Raw genomic sequence first — 22,784 nt, 5'->3', positions numbered from 1 at the left:
GCATGTTGTACTACATCTATTTTATTCTGCAAGTATTTCGGACATAAACCTTTCCTGATTTTGTACACCATTATACAAACATTATATTCAATTCTTTCTTTAATTGACATAAAGTGCAATGCTTCCAACATATGAACAATTTTTACTCTTCTATTGCACCTAAGAATAATTCTCATACCCTGATTTTGCAATTTCTGCAAATGTTGCACATTTGTTTTACTAACCCCTACCAAAATTGAACCACAGTACTCAAATAACGGTGCAATTATTGCTTTATATACTATACATCTCATGTATGCTGATATATCCTTACCTATTCTTCTCATAACCCCTAACTTTGCTCCTACTTTTTTACTTATATAATCAACATGCTTTGAAAAATTTAGATTGCTATCAATTATTATTCCTAAGTATTTAATCTCTGTCACTATTTCTAATTCTTTACCTCTTAATTTAATTTTTATAATTTCCTCATTAACTTTCTTTCTCACTCCTCTTACTAACATAACTTTTGTTTTCTTTACATTTACACACAATTTATTTCTCTGTACCCATTTATCTATTTTTTCCATTTGTTCATTTAACTTATCATTCACTTCCCTACTTGAATACCCTGTCGTATATATTACCGCATCGTCAGCAAACAATCTTATTTCACAATTATCATTAATTACTTCCACAATATCATTGATATATATTAAAAACAACAGCGGTCCTAAAACTGACCCCTGCAGTACTCCTAATTCTACATTAATAGAGTCTGATACTATCCCATTAAACTTTACTCTTTGACTTCTTTTTTCCAAATAACTTTTGAACCAATTTAATACCACTCCACTTATCCCATACCATTGTAACTTCCTAATAAATATTTTTCTATCAACTACTTCAAAAGCTCTTTTTAAGTCTAGAAACACTACTCCTATTATTTTTCCTTCTCCTATATATCTTTTCCAATCAGATAAAACCCATTGCAACGCCGTTTCACATGAATGCTTGATTCTAAATCCCGACTGACACTCCGTAAACAGCTCATTTATTTCAAAATATTCTATTAGTTGTTTCTGTACTATTATTTCTAAAATTTTCTCATAAATTGGCAATTTATTTATAGGTCTAAATTCTTCAATTTTTTTCGTTCCCCTCACTTTGGGTATTGGAACTACAATCGCTTCTTTCCAATCATTTGGAAACACTCCTGCTTCCATCGATTCGTTAAAAACATAACAAATTTTATCAGCTGCTACTTCAACTACACATTTCATTACCTCTACATTTATACCTTCTTCTGTCCCTGCTTTGTTCTCCATTTTCCGTACTATTCTATATAATTGTTCCTCTTCTATTTTATTAAATACTTCCCATACATTATCACTATATCTACCATTTTCTATAACTACGTCCCCTTGCTCTGTACTACTTAATATCCTAATACTATTAACAAAATAACAGTTAAATGTATCCGCCATTTCCTCTGCCTTGTAAATTATTCTATTTTCAATTTGTAATTCATCATATTTTTTATCAGTTTTTTTACCCTTTATCATTTCCTTTAACACCCTCCACATGCTTTTTGAATCCTTTTTATTATTGTCTAGCTGTGTTTCTAAGTGATCTCCTTTTGCTTTCCTACAAATATCAACCGTTTTATTCCTCAACTTTCTAAATACTTCCCAATCTTCTTCACTTTTACTTATACGTGCTGCTTTGTACGCCTCATCCCTTTGCTCTAATAATAATTTTACGTTTTCACAAAACCAACTTTTTCCCTGCCTATTTTGTCTTAATACTATCGTCTTCAATGGTGCCATTAAATCAATGCAGTTGACAATTTCTTTTATCAATGAGTTTGCTACTGTATCAACATTATCTCCTCCAATCTCAGCCATACCAGCGTTTATCAATTCTTTAAATTTCTCTCTGTCCATACGCTTATAGTCTCTATAGAATATCTTTATTGTTCCCCAAAGGGGTTACAAATATTTACCTCCCTTAGCGTCTCACATACATTTCCTTAGTCTAACTTATACTACTTAAACTACTTAAACTAACTTATGCTATCCTTATTCTATCTTTCCTTCCTGCCTATACACACACACACGCTAAATTCCTAACTCTTCTTAACCTATTTTGGACCTCCGCTTCCGGTTTTTAGTCCTTTACTTCACCTTCTCTCCTCTTTCCTTCCTTTCTCAATCACTCTCTCTCATTCTTTCACTCCCTCTCTTCCTCCCCCTCCCTCCCCTCTGCCTTATCCTCCCTTCTCCTCAATACTTCCTTCATCCATTCTTCCCCCTCCCCCTCCTCTCCTAATATTCTTTCCACCGCCTCTTGCCAGCTTTCCTCTCCCTCTCCTTCTCCTCTCCCGCATCCCTCCCATACATGCTCCCATGTCTCTCTCTCTCTATTACACACCCTACATACTTTTTTCTCTTCACTTTCCCAATACCTACTTTCCCTCATTTCATTACCTAGCCTAAATCTTGTCACCCTTCCCCACCTCCTCTCCGACCAACCCTTTTTTAAATACTTTGGTATTCCCTCACTCTTTATTCTCTTGTACCATCTATTAAACCTCGACTCCTCTATTCTTTCTTTTCTCTCCTCCCTCTGTAACTCCTTGTCTTTCCTTTCCACTTCCTCATACTCTATCATCCCTCCCTCTCCCTCTCTATTCCATGCCAAATTCTCTAGCCCTTTTTCACTGAAATATCTCTCTCTTTCCTTCTCCCATTCCGACACTCCTCTCTCCTTTTCTGTTCTTTTCTTGATTTCTTCCAGACACTCCTTCGCTAAACCCCCTCCTTTCCCTTCTTCTAGTCTTTTTTCGAAATTCCATGCTCTTCTTGCCGCCCTACTTCTAAGTTTATCTCTTTTTAATTCCTCTCTTACCATGTATCCTGGTGTTCTCCTGTCTACTCCTAGTAACCACTTTAAGAATCTTTCTTCTACCTTCTCTACTCTATCCCTCTCCTTCCAGCCCCATACCTCTGCTCCATAACTTAACACCGTCCAAACTAATACATCAAAAAGCCAGATCCTCTTCCCTATATCTTTTCCAAATTTTCTCTTTCCTATACTCCATACTTGCCCCATAATTCCCACCGCCTTCCTTACCCTGTCTTTTACATGCCCTTCCTGTCTACCATTTGCCTGAAACACGTATCCTAAATACTTTATTTCTTTAACCTCCTCTATCTTCTTCCCTTTCCACATCCACTTTACTCTTTTTCTCCTACCCCCTCCCTTTCTAAATACCATGACCTTTGTTTTCAATACGTTCACCTCCAGTCTCTTATTGTCCATATATCTTTCCGTCCTTGCTAACATTGCCCTCATCTCATCTTCCTCTTCCGCTAACAGCACTATATCGTCTGCATATGCCATGGAGAATATCTTCCCCTCTCCCAACTTAACTCCACCCCAAATTCCCCTGGCAATTTCCTCCTCCATATCTGCTATTACTATGTTAAATAACACCGGACTTAATGGGCAACCCTGTCTCACTCCTCTACCCGTCCAGAATTCTTCACTTATTTCCTCTCCTATCCTCACTCTACTCTTTGTCTCCCCTATCACCTCTTCTATCCTTTCTATCAGTCCCTCTCTAACCCCTCTTTCCCTTAAGACTCTTACCAGCACTCCCCTATCTACTGAGTCAAAAGCCGCTTTCAGGTCTATAAACACACTTACTAATTTCTTTTTCTCCCTACTAATCTGTCTTTGCGCCAGATAATTCAATACATATATATTGTCCATCACCCCTCTTCCCTTTCTAAATCCTGCCTGATTCTCTGGTATTATACCTTTCTCTTCTACTTCCTCTCTTAACCTTTCTGCCAGAATCGCTGTGTATATTTTATACAGCGTTGACATAAGCGTCACTCCTCTATAATCCGTAACTTTATCCCCTTCTCCTTTTTTCACAATCGGTGCTATTATCCCTTCCTTCCATCCCTCTGGCCATCCCTCTCCTCTCCATACCTTGTTGCACGTTTCCCATACCCATTTCCTTATATCTTCTCCCCCGTATCTCCATACTTCATTTGGTATATTATCCAACCCCATAGCTTTATTTAGCCTTAAATTACTCATAATCCTATTTATTTCTTCCCACTCTATTTCCCTTTCCATCTCTCTTCTATTCCTTCCCCCTCTTCCTCTCCGAACTCTTTCTTCTACTCCTCCTAATAACCCCATAAAATACTCCTTCCATTCCTTCATCTGTATCCCTTCCTCTACTCCTTTCCTTTTCCTCCTCTCCCTATTAACTATCTCCCATACTTTACTTTCCGTTCTCGCCTCTCCTGCTTCCCTTATTAATCTTTCTCCCTCCTCTTTCTTTTTCCTTTCACACATCTCCTTGTATTCTCTCTTTTCCTCTCTATACCTTCCTCTCTCTTCTTCTCCTCTCCTCCATTTCCTCAACTTCCGCCTTACTTCCTTCTTTTTCTCTATACACTCCTTATCCCACCACCCCCCCTTTCTTTTCTCTTCCTTTCCTTCCCCCTTCTCGCTCTCTTCCAAGGCCTTCTTTATCCTTTCATTCATTTTCTCTATCTCCTCTTCCGTCTCTCCTTCTTCCCCTCCTATATTTATTTCTCCTATTTCCCTCCTAAATTTCTCTCTCCCCTCCTCATTCCAAACCCCTCTCCTGCCTTTCTGCCTCCCTTTCCTTTTCTTCTTCCAACTGTCTTCCCCTTTTATCCAGCAAATCACCGGGTGGTGATCCGAGTCTATGTCCTCTCCTATCTCTAATCTTTCTATTTTTTCCCATATCCCTTCATTTCCTAATACATAATCTATTACCGTGTTTCCCCTCCCCCCGGTATACGTGTATTCTCCTTTTTCATCTCCTTTTATATTCCCATTTACTATACTCCATCCAGTTTCCTCTAGCATCTCCACCAATCTCCTCCCTTCCCTATTACTCTTCTTATCTTTGGAGTTCCTATTCTTTCCAATTTCCTCTTCCTCCCCCAAATTTACCCTTCCTCCCATTTCTCCAGTTCTGGCATTAAAGTCACCTCCTATTATTATTCTCCTTCCTTCCTCCTCTCTCTCTTCCATCCACTTCTTTAAACCCTCTATCTTCCTCTCTAAGTCCTCGTTCACATATACTCCCACTATTCTCCATTCCTCTCCTCCTCTTTTCAATGTCCCCGTCATCATCCCTTCCTCCGTCGTTTCAATTTCTCCTATCTCCATTTCCCTTTCCCTTCTTATCCCCATTATCATTCCTCCCATTGCTCTTCCTTTTTTATTCTTTCTACTCGCGTATTGCACCCCCCATTTAAAACCCTTCTGTAACTTGTTTTTTACTCCCCTCCATCCTTTCTCGTCCACCCATGTCTCCATGAGTACTATGACATCCCACTCTCCAATCCTATCCCAAAATCCCTTATCTTTGTTTTTTAAACCTGCTACATTCCAGAAAGCTATCTTCCATATCTCTTTCTCCTTACCGCCCCCCCCACGTCTCTCTGTTTCCCCTCTCCTCTCATTCCCTCCCCTTATTACTCTCCCACTTGTCCTCCCCTCCCTCTCCCCTGTCTCTATTACTAGTCCCCTCTCAACTACCTTCCCCCTTATTCCCCCTGTCTCTCTCTCCTATACCCTACTCTCTCCCCCTTCAGTTCCCCTCTTTCACTTTTCAATACTTCCTCTTCCTCATTCCATTTCCACCATTTGCCATCTATTTGCAATCCCCCATTACCTATCCGTACCCTCCTTCCTTCTCCTTCCTCTTTCCTGGCTATCTCCCTGAGCCTCCATCTAACCTTTCTTTCCTCCCATGTTAAATCATCTTCTATCCTTTCCTCTCTTCCCCTCAACTTTTTCTTATTCTCCATAACTTGTCTTTTCTGTTCCATGCTCCCTAACGTCACCACCGCCATTCCTCTCTCTCCTTCCGTCGTTATTCCAACTCTTTTCACACTCTCTATTTTTATATTTACTCCTAGTATCTCCAAGATCTTTTCTACTCCTCCTCTTACGTCTCCTTTTTCCACTTCTACTCTCCTAATTACTATATTTCTCTTTCTATCCTCTCGTTCCTTCCGCTCTAATTTTCTTTCTATTACCTTTATTTTTGTTTCTAATTCCCCTTCTCCTACTACCCCTGCTCCCTCCTTGCCCTCCTCGCCTACTCTTCCTTTCCCTTCCTTTATCCATTTTTCTAATTTCTTTTCCAGATTTTCTATCCTTCCTCTCATTTCCCTTCTCTCTTCCTCCCATTCCCTCTCCCTCTCTCTAAATTCCTCCCTTATCTTTTCCAATTCCTTTTTTATCCCTTCTCCTTGTCCCACTAAACTATCTTTGATCTCTCTTAAATCCTCTCTTATCTCTTCTCCTAGCAATTTTACCCCTGTTATTATGTCCTTTCTTAATTCCTCCCTCAATTGCCTCTCCCATCCCTCTCTATCCTCCTCCTTTCTCTCCCCCATTGCTTTTGGTGATCTTACTATGATTTTACTTGATCTAAAAATAGACTCCTCTCCGTTCTTATCCTCTCTCTCTCTCTTCTTCTTCAAAAACTCTGATATATCTCCTACACTTCCTTTTCTCTCTTTCGATTGTTTTATCCCACCTTTCTCCATTCTCCCCTGCTTATCTATCCTTATTTCCCTTTTCCAGCTTCTTGTTTTGTTTCCTTTTCTCTACTTATACTCTCCTTCTCTTCTCTATTTTACTGTCTTTGTTTCCCCTCTATCTACTCTCTTTGCTCCGTGCTCTGCCGCTCCTTAGCGCTACCCCCACTTTCCCCTATCGCGCGCTGTTTCCCTAGCGCTCCGTCGCGTCTATCGCTCTACCTATCCTATACTCCGTGCCCACTCGCCTCTAACCGCCGGCTCGTAAATGCCCTTTTATCCCCTCCCCTTCTCACACCCAGTCCTCCCTTCACTCCCTCACTCGCTCTTTCACCTCCACTCGCTCTCACTCAACCCTTCTCTCTCGTCGCCCCTCTAATTCTCCTCTCAACCACCGTCAAACAGCACCTTCCACATACACACGTGTCACACTCTACGTACCGGAAACGGAAGTCCTTATAGTCTCTATATATAATCACTTTGTTTTCATCTATTTGCTTATCTAAGTTCCAATATACTACTATTGCAGAATGATCCGTTATCTTGGGTTCATGCCATATCTCAACTGCCATTTTTACGTTGCTAAAGACCAAATCAATTAATGTTTCTGAATGCTGTACAATTCTTGTTGCTTCCTTCACCAGTTGTATTAATCCTAGAGAATTCATTACTCTAGCTAATTTATTTCTAATATAATTATTTACACTCATATCTATATTAAAATCACCCATTATTATAACATCATCATTCTGCATTACATTTATACCTGTTTCTTCCAAGAAATTTATAAACTTACTATCTTTACTGTTAGGTGAATGATAAGCTATCATGATTATACCTTTATATTTGCTATCTTTAATTTTTACTATTACTGTCCACCAATTTCCTTCACACCTATCAATCACAATGACATCAAATCTTATGCCTTCCTTAACATATAACAACACTCCGCCTGTTCTACTCGACTCTGAATCACATCGCACACATACATATCCATTAATATGTAACTCATGTTCCTCTATCTGCTTTGTTATATGCGTTTCCGTAAATCCTATTACATTAGGTTTATACTTTATTATCAATTCATTTTCTATTTCATCTTTATGCTTTAAAAATCCTTGCGCATTCAAACAGATTATTTTACTTCTACTCTTATTTACATATGATAATTGCTATATGTCATCATATTGTATTTTTTCTTGCTGCTTTTCTATTTCTTTTTTTAAACATGGACAACTACTATCATAAGCCGAATGATTTGACTTTAAATTCTTAATTTTAAAGTTCTTAACTTTATCTTCACAATTTACACATTTCATTAAATTACTTTTACAATTTTTGGTCGCATGCTGATCTGCACAATTTCCACACACTTCTTTTTTTGTACAGTCCTTCGCAAAATGATAAAAACCGCAACACTTATAACACCTTATAATCCCTATGTAGTCTATCACTTTACATATGTTCCATCCTATTTTTAGTTTTTCCATTTGCAAAAGCTTCTCTCTTGTTGCTATATTCACTTCTGCTATTACCACTGTCTTTTTAAAGTTTGCTTTTGTCACTTTCCGTATAATCTTCCCGTCAATGGTGTTTTTTTGTATTCCGTTTTGCTCTTCAACTTTTTCCCAGAAGATCCGTTCATCCTCACAATCTTCATTATCAATATTAAATATTTTCACTTTCGGTTTCCTCTTTTTTGGTGCTTGTACATCATATTTTTGTCCCAAGTCCTTCACAACTTCGTCTTTCAGTTTGTCCGCTTGTACCTTATTTTCACATCCAACCACAATTGCTCCTCCTTTTACTTTTTTCATTTTTGTAATTCCTACTCCTAATTTTGAAACATCAATTTTTTTAACGTCTTTTTTAGTATCTTCACTTGATTTGTTCTCTTCTTCATCTTTTGGTTTAATGACTAATACTGATTCTGTTGGACTTCCTTTCATAACTTCACTATAGCTCTTCTTTATTTCTCCTCTTTCCCCACTTGCATTCACTATTTTTTGCATTTCCTTCGTCGTGGTTTTTTTAAAATCTCCTAACATCTTTTTCATTTCTTCTATCTCCTGTCTCAAATTCGCTGTTTCCTCTTTAACTATATGTTCAATCAAATTGATTTTATCCACCAACCAATCTAACTTCTTCTCCATGCTAGATCCTCCTTGTTGGGTATCTTCCGTCATCCCCGCACTAGTTTCACCTCCACTAATATCTTTTATAGTAAATATTTCAAATCTTCCAGGACAATTAACACTTTCCTTATCCGCATTGTATACCTTATGCAATTTGTGACAACTCGGGTGGAATCTCATATCACACGGAAGGCATTTAATCAGCTGCGTTTTTATCTCCTTTCTACATTGCCTACATATAAAGCAGCTCCCTGCTGATCTAGATTCAGTACTCATTATTAATCTTCTTTATCGACTTCCTCGGTTACAGCTTTTACTCATCACCACCGTATACGTTGCCAGGGCGTAGTCACCGGGACTTCTGCTGAATCAGCAGAATAAACTATTTTCACTTAATTATTTCACTCTCTATTATTCCACTCTATTAATTACTACTGTCTCACACCCTCACTCCTACCGATACTCCGTCCTTATTTGCACCCTTGGTACAAATTTCGGCTTAACGAAACAACTATTTCCTACTGAAATCTTCCTTCTTAACAGGAGCACGTTTAACACGTCTCTCTCACGAAAGAACTAGAGAGAGAAAGAGAGAAAGGGAGAGAGAAAAAGAGAGAATGTGCCGAACCCGTTGACCATCCCCAAATTCTCGTTGTACCCGGAGAGGCACAACAAACCCATACAGCACAGAATATAGCAATTACATTGCAATAATGTTACAATGTTGCAAGTTGTAATATTGTTGAGACATTATTGGAATATGTAATTATAATATTTCATGAGAATGTGTGTGTGTGTTACAGCAACATTCCAGAACCATCACAAAAAACAATTCTCGGTAATCGCTAGTTAGTTTGTTCACCGGTACGCGGCGCGCGTTGCATTATCTATTCCGCATTTAAATTTTAGTTATGATGATTATACAAAGCTTGCAAAGAGCGGCTAGTAAGATTAAAGAGATAACTATTTTTATCATTTTAATCTATCCGATGCGATCCTAACACAGGAAATTCAGATATTGAATTGATTGTTCAGAAATCGGACAAATAAATGTCGAGAACGTTAAAATTATTCGTTTATTGTTTACTTAAGATGTAAAATAGAATCTAATATCTATATAAATAAAATTTTAACTTTTACGAATTAAATTATTTAATCATTATCAATTTCTTAAACTTGTAAATTATTTATAAAATAAGAATTTTAATTAAATAACAGAAAATTGTTTAATAGTTTCCATTCCTATATAAAGTTAAAAAGTTGATAATAATTTTTTAATATGCAGGATACTTCAAATTTAAATAGATAAACTTTGAGAATATACATATAAAGATATTCAAGAAAGATGAGAAGAAACTCGTAATTGTGTAAATTCACTACCTTTTTTTTTTATTTCTCTTGAATGTCTTTATATATTCTCAAAATTTATCTATTAAATTTGAAGCTTTCTGCATATATGTAGCAACGCATTTCAATATTACAAATACATTGCATCTAATAATATTACTGTAATCTTACATAGTAATATTTCTAAAGGCAGACATTTATTAACATTACTGTTATTTTACATTATAATATTTCTAAGAGCAGACATTTCAACATTGCCGCAGGCTTGCAGTAATATTGCAGAAACATTTCGCAACTTCTATGCAATAATACAATGCAAGGTCTATGCGATGTTTCTGCAATCTTTCGATGCTATATGCATAACTTCTTAAAAAAATGGGCACCCGTTAGTCTTGTTGCATTACTGCTTTCTGCCACCAAAGGCCAGAAAGCATTTTCAGGCCGTATCTCGGCTGTAAAGCGATACGTTAGAGGAACAAGGATAGCGTGATCGTTCAATTTTTTCGATTTATCCTTTCCACGGTACGTCCACGCGAGCAATGCAATCGTGTGCGTGTGTGCGTGCGCGTGTGCGTGCGTGTGTGTGTGTGTGTGTGTGTGTGTGTGTGTGTGTGTGTACGGACATATCTACTATATAAAAACTGAGAATTTATTTTTCAGTGTTGATGACTCTGAAACTGGAGTTTCACATTATCACCGCGTGAAGTCTCCAATATCAATTTAGAGTTCGCCCGTCGTTCCTGTCGACCCTTGAGAATAGGAATAAATAATAAATATTAGAAAAAGCAATTTGGAATTATTTTACTTCAAACAAGGAAATAGAATGAGTTAATTATTTCTAACTTTTAATTCATTATGCGTTAATTCATTCCGTTCTCTTGTTTGAATAAGTAAAACAATTCCAAATTGTTCTTCCTGATATTTAATATTTATATATGATATTAATTTATTCTTATTTTTAATATTTTCTCTATTATACATATGACCTTATTTTGCAAGGTTGTGTTTTTGGTACACACGATCAATATGGTAGCATCAGAATTTCACACAGCGTTTGAACGGTAAAGCCTATTGTATTGGGTTGAGTAAAAAGTTATTGCGTATTTTTTGTATGTTTTTCAAAGTCATTTATTTATATAAAGCACAAAGATCAATCAATGATATATTTTCCGTTCGATGACCTTTTGCCATCTTTCGGTCAGCTTCATAATTCCCCGTTCGTAGAAGGACCTGTCTTTATTGGCGAAAAACTGGGTGCTAATTTACCGCCTCATCTGAATTTAACGTTATTCCAAGGAGTTTTGAAGAGAGCAAAACAAGTGGAAGTCTGACGGTGCAAGGTCAGGCGAGTATGCTGGGTGGGGCAATACATCCCATCCAAGCTCCAATAATTTTTGACGAGTCGCCAAAGATGTATGTGGTCTCGCGTTGTCGTGATGGAACACAACTCCTTTACGATTGACGAACTCCGGACATTTCTGGATGACAGATTCGTTCAAACTGTCCAATTGCCGACAGTACACATCCGAATTGATTGTTCGGTTCCTTGATAGGAGCTCAAAAAACACCATACCCTTCCAATCCCACCACACTGAGAGCATAACCTTCCTCTGATGAAGTTCTGCTTTTGAAGTCGTTTGAGGCGAATCATCACGTCGGGACCAAGACCGTTTGCGTTCCACATTGTTGTAAACCATCCACTTCTCATCACCAGTTATCATTCGTTTAAAAAAAGAATCGTTTTCTTCACGTTTCATGAGCATATCGCAGATATTTATACGCGCCGTCAAATGAACTTCTTTGAGTTCATGAGGAATCCAAATATCGAGCTTGCTTACGTATCCCAGCTTCTTTAGGTGGACGTGAACACTTTTTGACTGATCTTCAATGTTTCTGCAATCTCTCGTGTCGTGTAATGTGGGTTTGACTTGATCAATGCCTTTATTTTGTCGTCATCAACCTCGGTGGGCCTTCCTGACCGAGGAGCATCTTTGAGATCAAAATCACCAGCGCGGAATTTCTTGAACCAATTTTGACACTGACGTTCTTGTAGAGCATCGTCACCGTAAACTTTACGCAATTTTTCACAAGCTTGACGCGCGTTCTTCCTTTTACGGAAGTAAAACAGTAAAATATGGCGAAAATGCACAGTTTGGTTTTCCATTTTCAACTTGTTGTAAAATCTCCAAAACTCAACCAAATCGCTCAATTTTTTTTTTAGAATGAAGCTTAAACCGTCAGTTCAACCGTCAGCTGTTAAACGATATATGACAAACATATGTGTGAATGACTCTAGTACTGCCAAAACTGAACTAATGCCATCTGTTGCAAAAATACGCAATGACTTTTTACTCAACCTAATACAATGTTAGGCGATGTTGATTAATTAGTTTTTGCACTCTTAAATCTCCCGCCATATGCGTGCATAACCGACGCCATGTTACAGAACTGTCTTGAACTCCCTAGAAAAATTCTGTACCCTCTTTGGTATTCAGGTTCCGGATTACCGAATATAATTCACTCTCAATCTGCGAGCGCATGCCGCAAACATAAAAAGTCGAAAATAAATGTTTTTTAAAATTATATAACTGTTAATACCTGTTTGCTTTAACATCCTGCTCTCTGCTATTAAATATAAAATACAAGAATCAACAGGTTATGTGTCCAGTCATTCAGGTTGTGCGGAAAATAGCGAAAGTGAAAATAAACTGAACGGTGCGGTTTGAAACTTTCGAAAAGGTCGATCGCGTGGCGACCATCTTAAAAACGTGTACCAATGGTTTATAAGTCTCGATCGAAATTTAGAATCGTGGGAAATATGCCGGAGGAAGTAACAGTGCGACACGTACAAAAATTCGACGGCATGAATTTTCTAAGTTGGAAATTTCAGCTAAAAGCGGTATTTATCACTGCGGGAGTGAGTGATATCGTCGATGGCTCAAGAGAGGTGCCGGTGGATCCGTAGTGGGCGGCTATTACCACGTGGCAAAAAGACAATGCTAAAGTTACGATGCTCATCTCAATGTCGGTCGAAATATCGCTGCTCGAATCTCTGAAACGGCTAAAGAAATGTGGGATGCTCTGTATCGGGTACACGAGCAAAAATCCTCATCGAATAAACTATTGTTAACACAAAAGTTTCATGAATATAAGATGCCAGCGGAGGATTCAATTATTAAATACGTGGTGCGGGTGAAAAATATGGAGCAGCAGTGTTAAGAGATGTCGGCGAACCAATGACGAACACCACGATCATGGCAAAGATTCTTGGGAGTCTGGCAGCGAAATACAGTGCGCTTCAAACTGTGTGGGACAATGTGGAAGAGCATAGGCAGACGTTAGAAAATTTAGCAAAAGGCTCATTCGCAAGGAAGCAAGACTCGTAGGCGAAAGTGACGCGATGGAAGCGTTAGCCGTAGTCAAAAGTGGTGGCGCAAAAAACAAATCGCAATCGACAGGAGTCTCGAAAAACAGACATTCAAAGAAAAACATTGAGTGCTTTAAATGCAGAGAAAAAGGGATCGTCCCGATTGCGCATATTACCAATCGAATATAGACTCGATCGGACACAGTCCCGATTGGACACAGGCTCGATCGGACATAGACCCGATTAGACACTGTTCCGATTGGACACAAAACTGATCGGACACAGTATATTAGAAATCTATAAGTTTGAGTTAGGTTATATCTGCCGGAAGAAGAGCCCTCCCCTGTAGAGGGACGGAACATATTGTCTCCACACATATACTTTTTAATGCGAAGTAAGGTTCCCCATAGGTTTACAACTTTCCACGCGAAGCGAGGTTCAACGCAAATCTATGTGTCTAGTTTTTTGATAGTGAAGCCCCGTAGAAGGGGGGGGGAGCAAAACTGACTGTGTCCACGCATGCATTTTCCCATGCACACAATAATTGCTAGGTAGACCTAGCTTCGCGATGGGGACTGTGTCCGATCGGGATGGTATCCGATCATAGGCGCCGAGCCTCGGAATGCGGGCGGCTGGTTGGTCCGCGAGGCCGATGGTAACGATATCGTTACAAGGGTTTTGCTACGTATACTTTATAAAATACAAAGACGATGTTTTGCAAAAATTTAAACTGTACGAGAGTATGAGAGCAAATAAGTTCGGACAAAAAATTAAAATAGTACGTTCAATGGCAGGAAATACAAAAATGCGATGATAAACAAATATCTTGAAGAACATGGCATTATTATGGAGAATATGGCACTATATACTCTAGAGCAGAACGGAAAAGCAAAGAAAGCAAACAGAACAATCGTCGAGTGTGTTCGTACGATGCTGCAAACGAAAAATCTACCGAAAAATTTGTGGGTGGAGACTGTGAGCATAGCGGTGTACGTGCTGAATTGCACTATACACTCAAATGGAAGAAATGTTAAAACATCGTACGAGATGTGAACCGAAAGATCTGAAACATGTTATGATATTCGGATCTATTGCTTACACTCATGTGCCGAAACAATTCAGAAAGAAACTTGATGATAAAACAAAAAAGATGATATAGATATGATATCAAGGAAAATCGTCTAACTATCGACTCTATAATCCGGTGTCTAAACGTGTGCCCGTTTCAAGAGATATAATGTTTTACGAGAAGCTGAGTGGAGAGGATACAAGTGAAAAAATTCCGGATGGAAGAGTATTAGTCCTATCAAAGGCTGAGCGAAATGTTGATGAAATCATTGAAGTCATCATTGATGACGACGAAGAGGTCAACTTTGAAGACATCGAAGCAGTTCAGAAAAGAAGAGAAGAAGAACGAGATGTGCAACATACACCGGCTGTCGAACAACGTCAACTCCAAAATCGTGCGTCCCTGAGAGCATCACAAAGGTATGATGTGGATTTTGTTGAATATAAAACGTCGGAGACATTTAACGAGGCAGTAAATGGGCCAGATGATGCAAAATGGAATTGTACCTATCGAAAAAGAGTTACACTCATAACAAAAACAAAACATGAACATTAGTAAAGAAAAAGGACGGAATTAAACTCATAGACTCAAAAATCTTCAGAGTGCTGCACGGATCATCAGAGGACGAGCTTGTGTGTTAGAGGATTTCTTCAGCGGCAGGGCATCAACTACGATGAAACTTTCGCCCCAGTCGTAAGATACGACATATTCAAGTTGTTTTAGCTCGAGTCATTCAAGAAAATCTCAAGCTAACTCAATTTGACGTTTGTACGGCGTTTCTGTACTGTCAGCTGGACAAAAAAATATTCATGAAGATTCCAGAAGGTCTAATCATCAGAAAAGAAAAGATTCGTGAAAGTGACTAGTGTTGAGTACCGCTTAAGCAAGTCATTGTATGGACTAAAACAGGAACAAAGATAAGAGAATTATAAATTCAGTGCTTTCATGATAAAAATTTGATCTCACTCACAAGCAGAGATGGCAAGAACTGCGAAATACAAAATTGAATGAGCTATAGTTCATTCAAAAGGGGAGGTCGAGGGTATAAAGATGTAAATGGGTTTGAGTGCATGGGCCTTAGTTTTCGAGAAATTTGCATGTAAAGTTGGGTACTCGGCCAGCTGTACGGTAAGTACTATGGATAGCTTCGATAAAGTGTGAAGCGCGATGACTATGTAGCCTAAGGCGCGCACATATTATTTTTCCATCTGTGGCAGAGAGTTCGAGACCTCACAGTGCCAACTTTTTTTTTTAGTGACGACTATTATCATTTATCATTTTTAATTAATTGTTGTTATTCTTTGTGGCAAAATACTAATAATTTGCAATATTCGTTACATTTAATAAGAAATAACAAGAATTTTTATGCATTTATTTATACTTATTTATTTATTTTTATTTATTATAAAATTAGAACATTGCTGTAATGTTGTAGGTGAAAATTAATGTAAAAACATTGGATACACAAATGGTTCGTACACCACAAACATTTTATAAAACTATAATTCGTTTTACACAAACATTTTATATTATGAATATATACAGGATAACATAATTGATTAATATTGTAAAAAATATCACGTTTATTTGCCAACTTTGACATGTACCAAGCAAATTGAATCATATTGTTAAATTTCGGAGAACATAATAAATAATGAGTTAATGATTGAATTCTTATCGCATCATACGGCTCATTCAATTTTGTATTTCGCAGTTCTTGCCATCTCCTTGTCAGTCCAATGCTGATCAGTGTATTTTTAAGGTCTTGCATCGAGAGCACGGATATATATCTGGCTTTGTTTGTGATGACGGGCTTATTGCCTCAAAGCCATCAAGTATGCTCGAGAAATTGTTATTTTTCCCAAAGGAATCATTCGAAATAACGGTCGGAGACGCGACAAAGTTTATAGGACTACAAATCGAGCGAAACAGATTAAATAAGACTATGTTTATAGACCAAAATGACTATGTAAAACAAATTCTTGATAAGTTTAAAACGAGCGATGGTAAACCAATGAGTGTCCCTGCGGATCCGTACGCAGTTTTGTATTCAGCGAATTCTGTCGAGAAAAATAAAATAAATGTACCGTATCGCAAAGCAGTCGGATCACTTATGTTTCTAGCAGTAGTGTTGCGCCCGGACATCACATTCCCGGTTAACTCGGTCTCAAAGTTTTTGGATACACACACTAGCTCACTGGAAAGCTGTAAAGCGGATCTTCTCACATTTAGTCAGTGCGAAAGATCTCGGATATTTTTTATAAATCCTGCAAAAACGAAACTGAACTTATCAGTTTTTGTGACGCCGATTATGCAGGAGATATCGAAACGCGTCGGTCTATTACTGGTGGTCGAGTAAGCGCCAAAAACTAGTCACTCTTAGCACTACGGAGTCAGAATATCTAGCAGCAACAGTTGCCGAGAGAAGGTATTTAGCTACAAAAATTGTCTAACGACGTAGGTTTCTATTGTAATGAAGCAACAGTACTATATATCGATAACCAAAGTGCAATACGACTTGCGCAAAATCCCGAGTTTCATAAAAGAACCAAACATAATGAAGTAAGGTATCATTTTATAAAAACAAAATTGAAACATTAACGTTTATGTATAAATTTTAACGGCGAACGACACCGTTATATTCAAACGATTATCTCGAGAATCAAAACACGAGCGAGAACAAATAGCGTCGCGGTCACCCGCTCGGTGCGTGATCGCGTTATTCTTATAGTGAAAAACCGTCACAAACACCTGGTTCTAGAATGTTCGATGCTAAAAACCCCTTGTTATTTTCATCGGCTAAGCGCGAGCTTCCGCAGTTGGTCAATTTAGTCTGCCTGTAACGACGATTCGAGCCGGTCGACGTTCATCGATCTCGATCAATTTTATTTCTCTATTCTGACTCGTGTCGGAGTTACAGTGGCTTACTCATCTCAAAATCGTTCCGAATTGTTTTGCATCCGTCGCGTTCATGTTCTCGCGGCGGTCAATTCAGTTATATCTCATACTGTATTCTTTACTCCAGTGTTCGGAATTAGATGCTCTTTTCGGGCTGATATCTGAGATGCCGCCTTCGGTTCCCCCACTACTGTTCGAGGCTCGACGGTCGAGCCGCTGATCGCGCGTGCAACGCTATGTCTCAGGAGCGTCCCTATATAAAAAATATGCTGAGATCGTACCTTCTGTCAATTCGTCATTTAACTTTGCCTTGCTAGATAATTTTTATAAATTTCTATTATTAATATATTATATACGTAATCTATTACGCACATATATTGTATATTATATGTTATAATAATATATTTTAGAGACAGTAATATATATATATATAACAATCACAATTTTGATAATAGCTTTCCACATTACCCATGAGATACTATTATCGATGCGTTTTTTTAAAATGATTTCCCTAGTAGGCCTATTCCACTAAAAGATAATAAAGATAATGAAATAGGAATAGGATAATGAAATAGAAATATTGGAAAAATCACTTTTAAAAAAACGCATTAGAAGCTCGGCTGTCGAGCTTCGAAGGGTAGTGGGGAAACCGTAGACGGCGCCACAGATATTGGTCCGAAAAGGGCATCCAATTCCGAGCACTGTTTTACTCAGTTAGTGCTAAGATATTGTGATCGTGTAAAAGTGGGGAATGCGAGAGCCGACGATCGAGTTAATTGTACCGCGAATGTCCTTTGCCTCGCGCTTAAAATCTCCGGCGGCCACGTGCAAAATTTCCTACCTCTCAAGAACCTCTAGCAAGAAGTTCTTCAAGATTTCCGAATCGCGGAAAAGGCAATAACGAAACAGACATATACGAAGATTTCCGATCGTTATCGCGGAATACGCTCCCTCCCAGTGTATTTGAATAAAACTTTCATTAAAGTATATGAGTTTATCATCTCAACCCTTTCCTCCAGCGAATCTACGGATTCGCGCTACACACAGCTTCTCGCTCATCTCTGAACGTTTCTTGTTAGATTCGGGCGATCTCGGCGAGGCCAACTTCCAAACAATTATATGAGAGAAAAAGTTATTAGTCAAGAAATCTTAGTTGAGTATGTACTTACTGAAAACCAAAAAGCAGATTTATTTACGGCTGTGAGCATTTCTATAAACTTCGTAATATTCTAGGTTTAAAATCTTATACAGAGTAAGATCTTATACAGTACTTAAACAGTAAGAGTGTTGATTAATTAGTTCTCGCAGTCTTAAATCTTTCGCTATATGGCCCTCGCACACTGAACGCGATGAGCGATGACCGATGGGCGATATCCAATGAGAGCTTTATTTTTTCGAAAAACCAGAGCTCTCATTGGATATCGCCCATCGCTCATCGCGTCTAGTCTGCAAGGGCGAGTACGCGTGCACAACTGACGTCATGTTACAAAACCGTCTCGAACTCCCTAGAAAAATTCTGTATCCGCTCTCTGACTTTTAGATTCCGGATTACCGAATATAATTCATGTTCAGTGTGCGAGCGCATACCGCGAACATAAAAGGTCGAGAATAAAAGTTTTTTTAAATCATATAACTGTTAATACCTGTTTCTTTTAACGTCCTTCTCTCTACTATTAAGTATAAAATACAAGATCAACAGGCGATAGCAATAGCGATAGGCGATATCCACTGAGAACACTGCTTTTTCGAAAAAGCAGTGCTCTTATTGGATATCGCCTATCGCTATCGCTATCGCCTAGCATTGTGCAATGTAGTACTCGCATACTGGACGCGATGAGCGATGGGCGATATTCAATGAGAGCTCTGCTTTTCCGAACGTCACATCTATCGAGAAGCCTTTACTTTCGCACAGTACAATTGGACACGTTGCAATCGCACACTGTGATATTAGACACATAAAGTTGCGCACCGTTCAATTGGACACATTTCAATTGCGCACGGTTCGTTTAGACACATTTTATTTGCGCATCGTTCAATTGGACACGTTGCTTTTGGACACAACACATATTTTTGTATAATTTAGAATACATACACACGCATGTATGCATGTATAATTTTGAAATTTTTTGCCATTTATTATTAATTTCATTTGGTAAATAAACATTTGTTACTGTTCGTTTACACACAGTTCGTTTACACACAGTTCTTTCGCGCACATTTCTTTCGCGCACATTTCTTTCGCGCACGTTTCTTTCGCGCACAGTTCTTTTGCGCACATTTCTTTCGCGCACATTTCTTTTGCGCACAGTTCTTTCGCGCACATTTCTTTCGCGCACATTTCTTTCGCGCACGTTTCTTTCACGCACAGTTCTTTTGCGCACATTTCTTTTGCGCACATTTCTTTTGCGCACATTTCTTTCGCGCACATTTCTTTTGCGCACAGTTCTTTCGCGCACATTTCCTTTGCGCACATTTCTTTTACGCACATTTAGATCAAGCGTATCGCATCTGAATATTCATACATTCTGACTGTTGATATATTTAAGAAAAGGCTGTTACAACTGTGACTTCTTGCTGTCAGATTTGCTGTAATCGCTTATAATTAGAAAAAGAAGATGAAAAAGCTTATAATTATAAACATATTTCTACTTTTTATATGGTACGTGCTGTCCATAAATAATAATTAATAATTTTATTATACCATTTTGTATCTTTGCCTTGGACATAGTTATTATGACAGATTTCCTAACCTCTCGTAATGACACAACGTAATAATTAATTTTTTATTTTTAAAGAGTCAAACTTGACTGTAAATTCTCCAAATCTTTTTTTCCGGTCGGTGTCATTGCACACGTAACAGACACAACGTAATGTAATCAGGAAATAAGAAAACATCAGTTAAAAATAAAGTTAAATTAATTGTAATTTTCATCTGAGATAAATTCTTCTTTGAGCTTCAATTAGATACATCACAATTTCAGTAAGTATTGTGTATTTAAACACTTCGAAATAAGATAAAAATGCAGTTTAATGATATTCCTAGCAATAGTCCAAGAAGTAATAGATCTTTCTCATTTTCAGTGATGAATCACTGTAATGGATTACTTATTCATGTGCAATAATATACATATATGAAAGAAAGATACACATATATAGTACATATAATAATATATAAAAACAACATGCTCTTTATAAAAGTGTGATATGTTAAAGCACTGTCTTCCATGATTTATTCAATAACTGAAAATCAATATACAAATGTCATTTCAATATTCTAATACATCAACAATACAAAGTTATTATAATTTCAACTATTAGTGACAATTAATGAATTAGCATTCCACTACATGTAACAAGATTCTATTAGCGGAGACTATAATATTAAAGTCCCGTTCGAAAAATTCTCGTGCTTTGTAATGGATTTCTTCTTGGTATTTGACATACGCTAGATCTGTGCGTGCTTTGCCAATTAATATTCATTTATTACTGTTGCCTGTTGAAATCAAAATAAACATATATAATATTAATAGACAGCAAGACATTAAGATTTTCTTCTTTGTAAAGGAATCATACTTATGTATGCAATTATAATCATCATGATTTTGTTTTTCCTTAAATTCAATTTAGTCTCTTCTTTTAAATTCAATAAGTAAAAACATACAAAACTTAAACATACTTTTTCATAATGTAGTTACAAAATTATCTCAATAGTATTCACTCCATAGACAAATTTATTATTTCCAATGTACAAATTTCACTATAAATAAAAAAGATCAAATATATAAGCAATATACAAATGTAATTTCAATCTTCTAATACTATCACTAATACAAAGTTCTTATTATTTCAATTATCAATATAAATGAGTGTTGATCACTCCACTACAGGTCACAGGATTCTATTAGCGGAGATCATAATATTGAACTCTCGCTTAAAAGATTTTCATGCTTTGTAATGGATTCCTTTTTAACATTCGGTGCACGCTGGATCTGTGTGTGGTTTGCAAATTAATATCCATTATAGTTACCTGCTAAAATCAAAATAAATGATAAGATATGATATTAATACATACGAATTTAAACATTTTCCTTTGTATAATAATCTTACCTATATAATTGTTATTACCAAAATTTAATCCTTTTTTCAATTTAATAGAAAACACACAATATTTACATTATTATTTCATAATGTAGTTGCACAATCCAAGTATCGCTGATGAACTTCATTATTGCTTCAACAGATATTGCAAGTTGATGAATAAGCGTTGATCATTCCATTACAGATCACAAGATTCTATTAGCGGAGACTATAATATTGAACTATCGCTTAAAAGATTCTCGTGCTTTGTAATAGATTCCTTTTTAACATTCGGTGCACGCTGGATCTGTGTGTGGTTTCCAAATTAATATCTGTTATTGTTACCTGCTAAAATAAAAATAAATGATAAGATATGATATTAATACATACGAATTTAAAACATTTTCCTTTGTATAATAATTTTACCTGTATAATTGTTATTACCACAATTCAATCCTTTTTCAATTTAATAGAAAATACACAATATTTATATTATTATTTCATAATGTAGTTGCACAATCCCAGTATCGCTGATGTACTTCATTGTTGCTTCAACAGATATTGCAAGTTGATGAATAAGCGTTGATCATTCCATTACAGATCACAAGATTTTATTAGCGGAGACTATAATATTGAACTCTCGCTTAAAAGATTCTTGTGCTTTGTAATAGATTGCTTCTTGATATTCAATGCAAGCTGGATCTATGTGCGGTTTGCAAATTATTTTATACATTATTGTCGTCTGCTAAAATCAAAATAAACATGATGTAATATTAATAGATATGACTTTAAATCATTTTCCTTTGTACAACAATCTTACTCATATAACTGTCATCATCACAATTCAGTCTTTTTTTCAATTTAATAGAAAACACATTACTTAAAAATATTATGTGAATTATGAAAATATAATAAAATTACTCACTTTTAATTATAATGTGCCTTGTTGCAAAATTTTTAGAGTTTGTTGTACATTCGTATAATACCCAAACACTTTCACGCAAAAAATGTTTATTCAATGACACTTCAGTAAGATCAGAAAATTTAAAAAACTTACAAATATATATTTTGAAACTATAAATGCGATCACACAAAATATAAATATAGAGAGAAACACGCGAGGTTAAGATAACTGTCATGTATGCAGTAGGTAGTAGGTAATATAGGCTACGCTACGGTCGGAAAAAAACTACAAATGTTCCGAAACACTGCATTAATCAATTATGACAAGGAAATTTTATAATTTTTTAATCTCATTGACCAACCACCAAAATATTATTCAGCATCTATATCGACTAATC

At 37.0% G+C, this 22,784-nt stretch overlaps 1 protein-coding gene across 1 annotated transcript; it reads right to left on the bottom strand.

Annotated features, from left to right (window-relative positions):
* Nucleotides 1-4,636: 4,636 nt before the first annotated feature.
* On the bottom strand, nucleotides 4,637-6,446 carry LOC138938988 (golgin subfamily A member 6-like protein 2). The gene is made up of 3 exons (XM_070306413.1): nucleotides 5,617-6,446; nucleotides 4,835-5,386; nucleotides 4,637-4,763 (listed from the first exon to the last, which is right to left on the bottom strand). Exons 1-3 carry the CDS (start codon nucleotides 6,444-6,446, stop codon nucleotides 4,637-4,639), a joined length of 1,509 nt encoding a protein of 502 aa, XP_070162514.1.
* Nucleotides 6,447-22,784: the final 16,338 nt, after the last annotated feature.

This window comes from Polyergus mexicanus, unplaced genomic scaffold (genome assembly GCF_030449975.1).
Source record: "Polyergus mexicanus isolate NDT 795.1 unplaced genomic scaffold, iyPolMexi1.0 SCAF_13, whole genome shotgun sequence".
Lineage (NCBI taxonomy): Eukaryota > Metazoa > Arthropoda > Insecta > Hymenoptera > Formicidae > Polyergus > Polyergus mexicanus.
The sequence above is the reverse complement of the archived record's forward strand: the minus strand, read 5'-3'. Positions and strand labels throughout refer to the sequence as shown.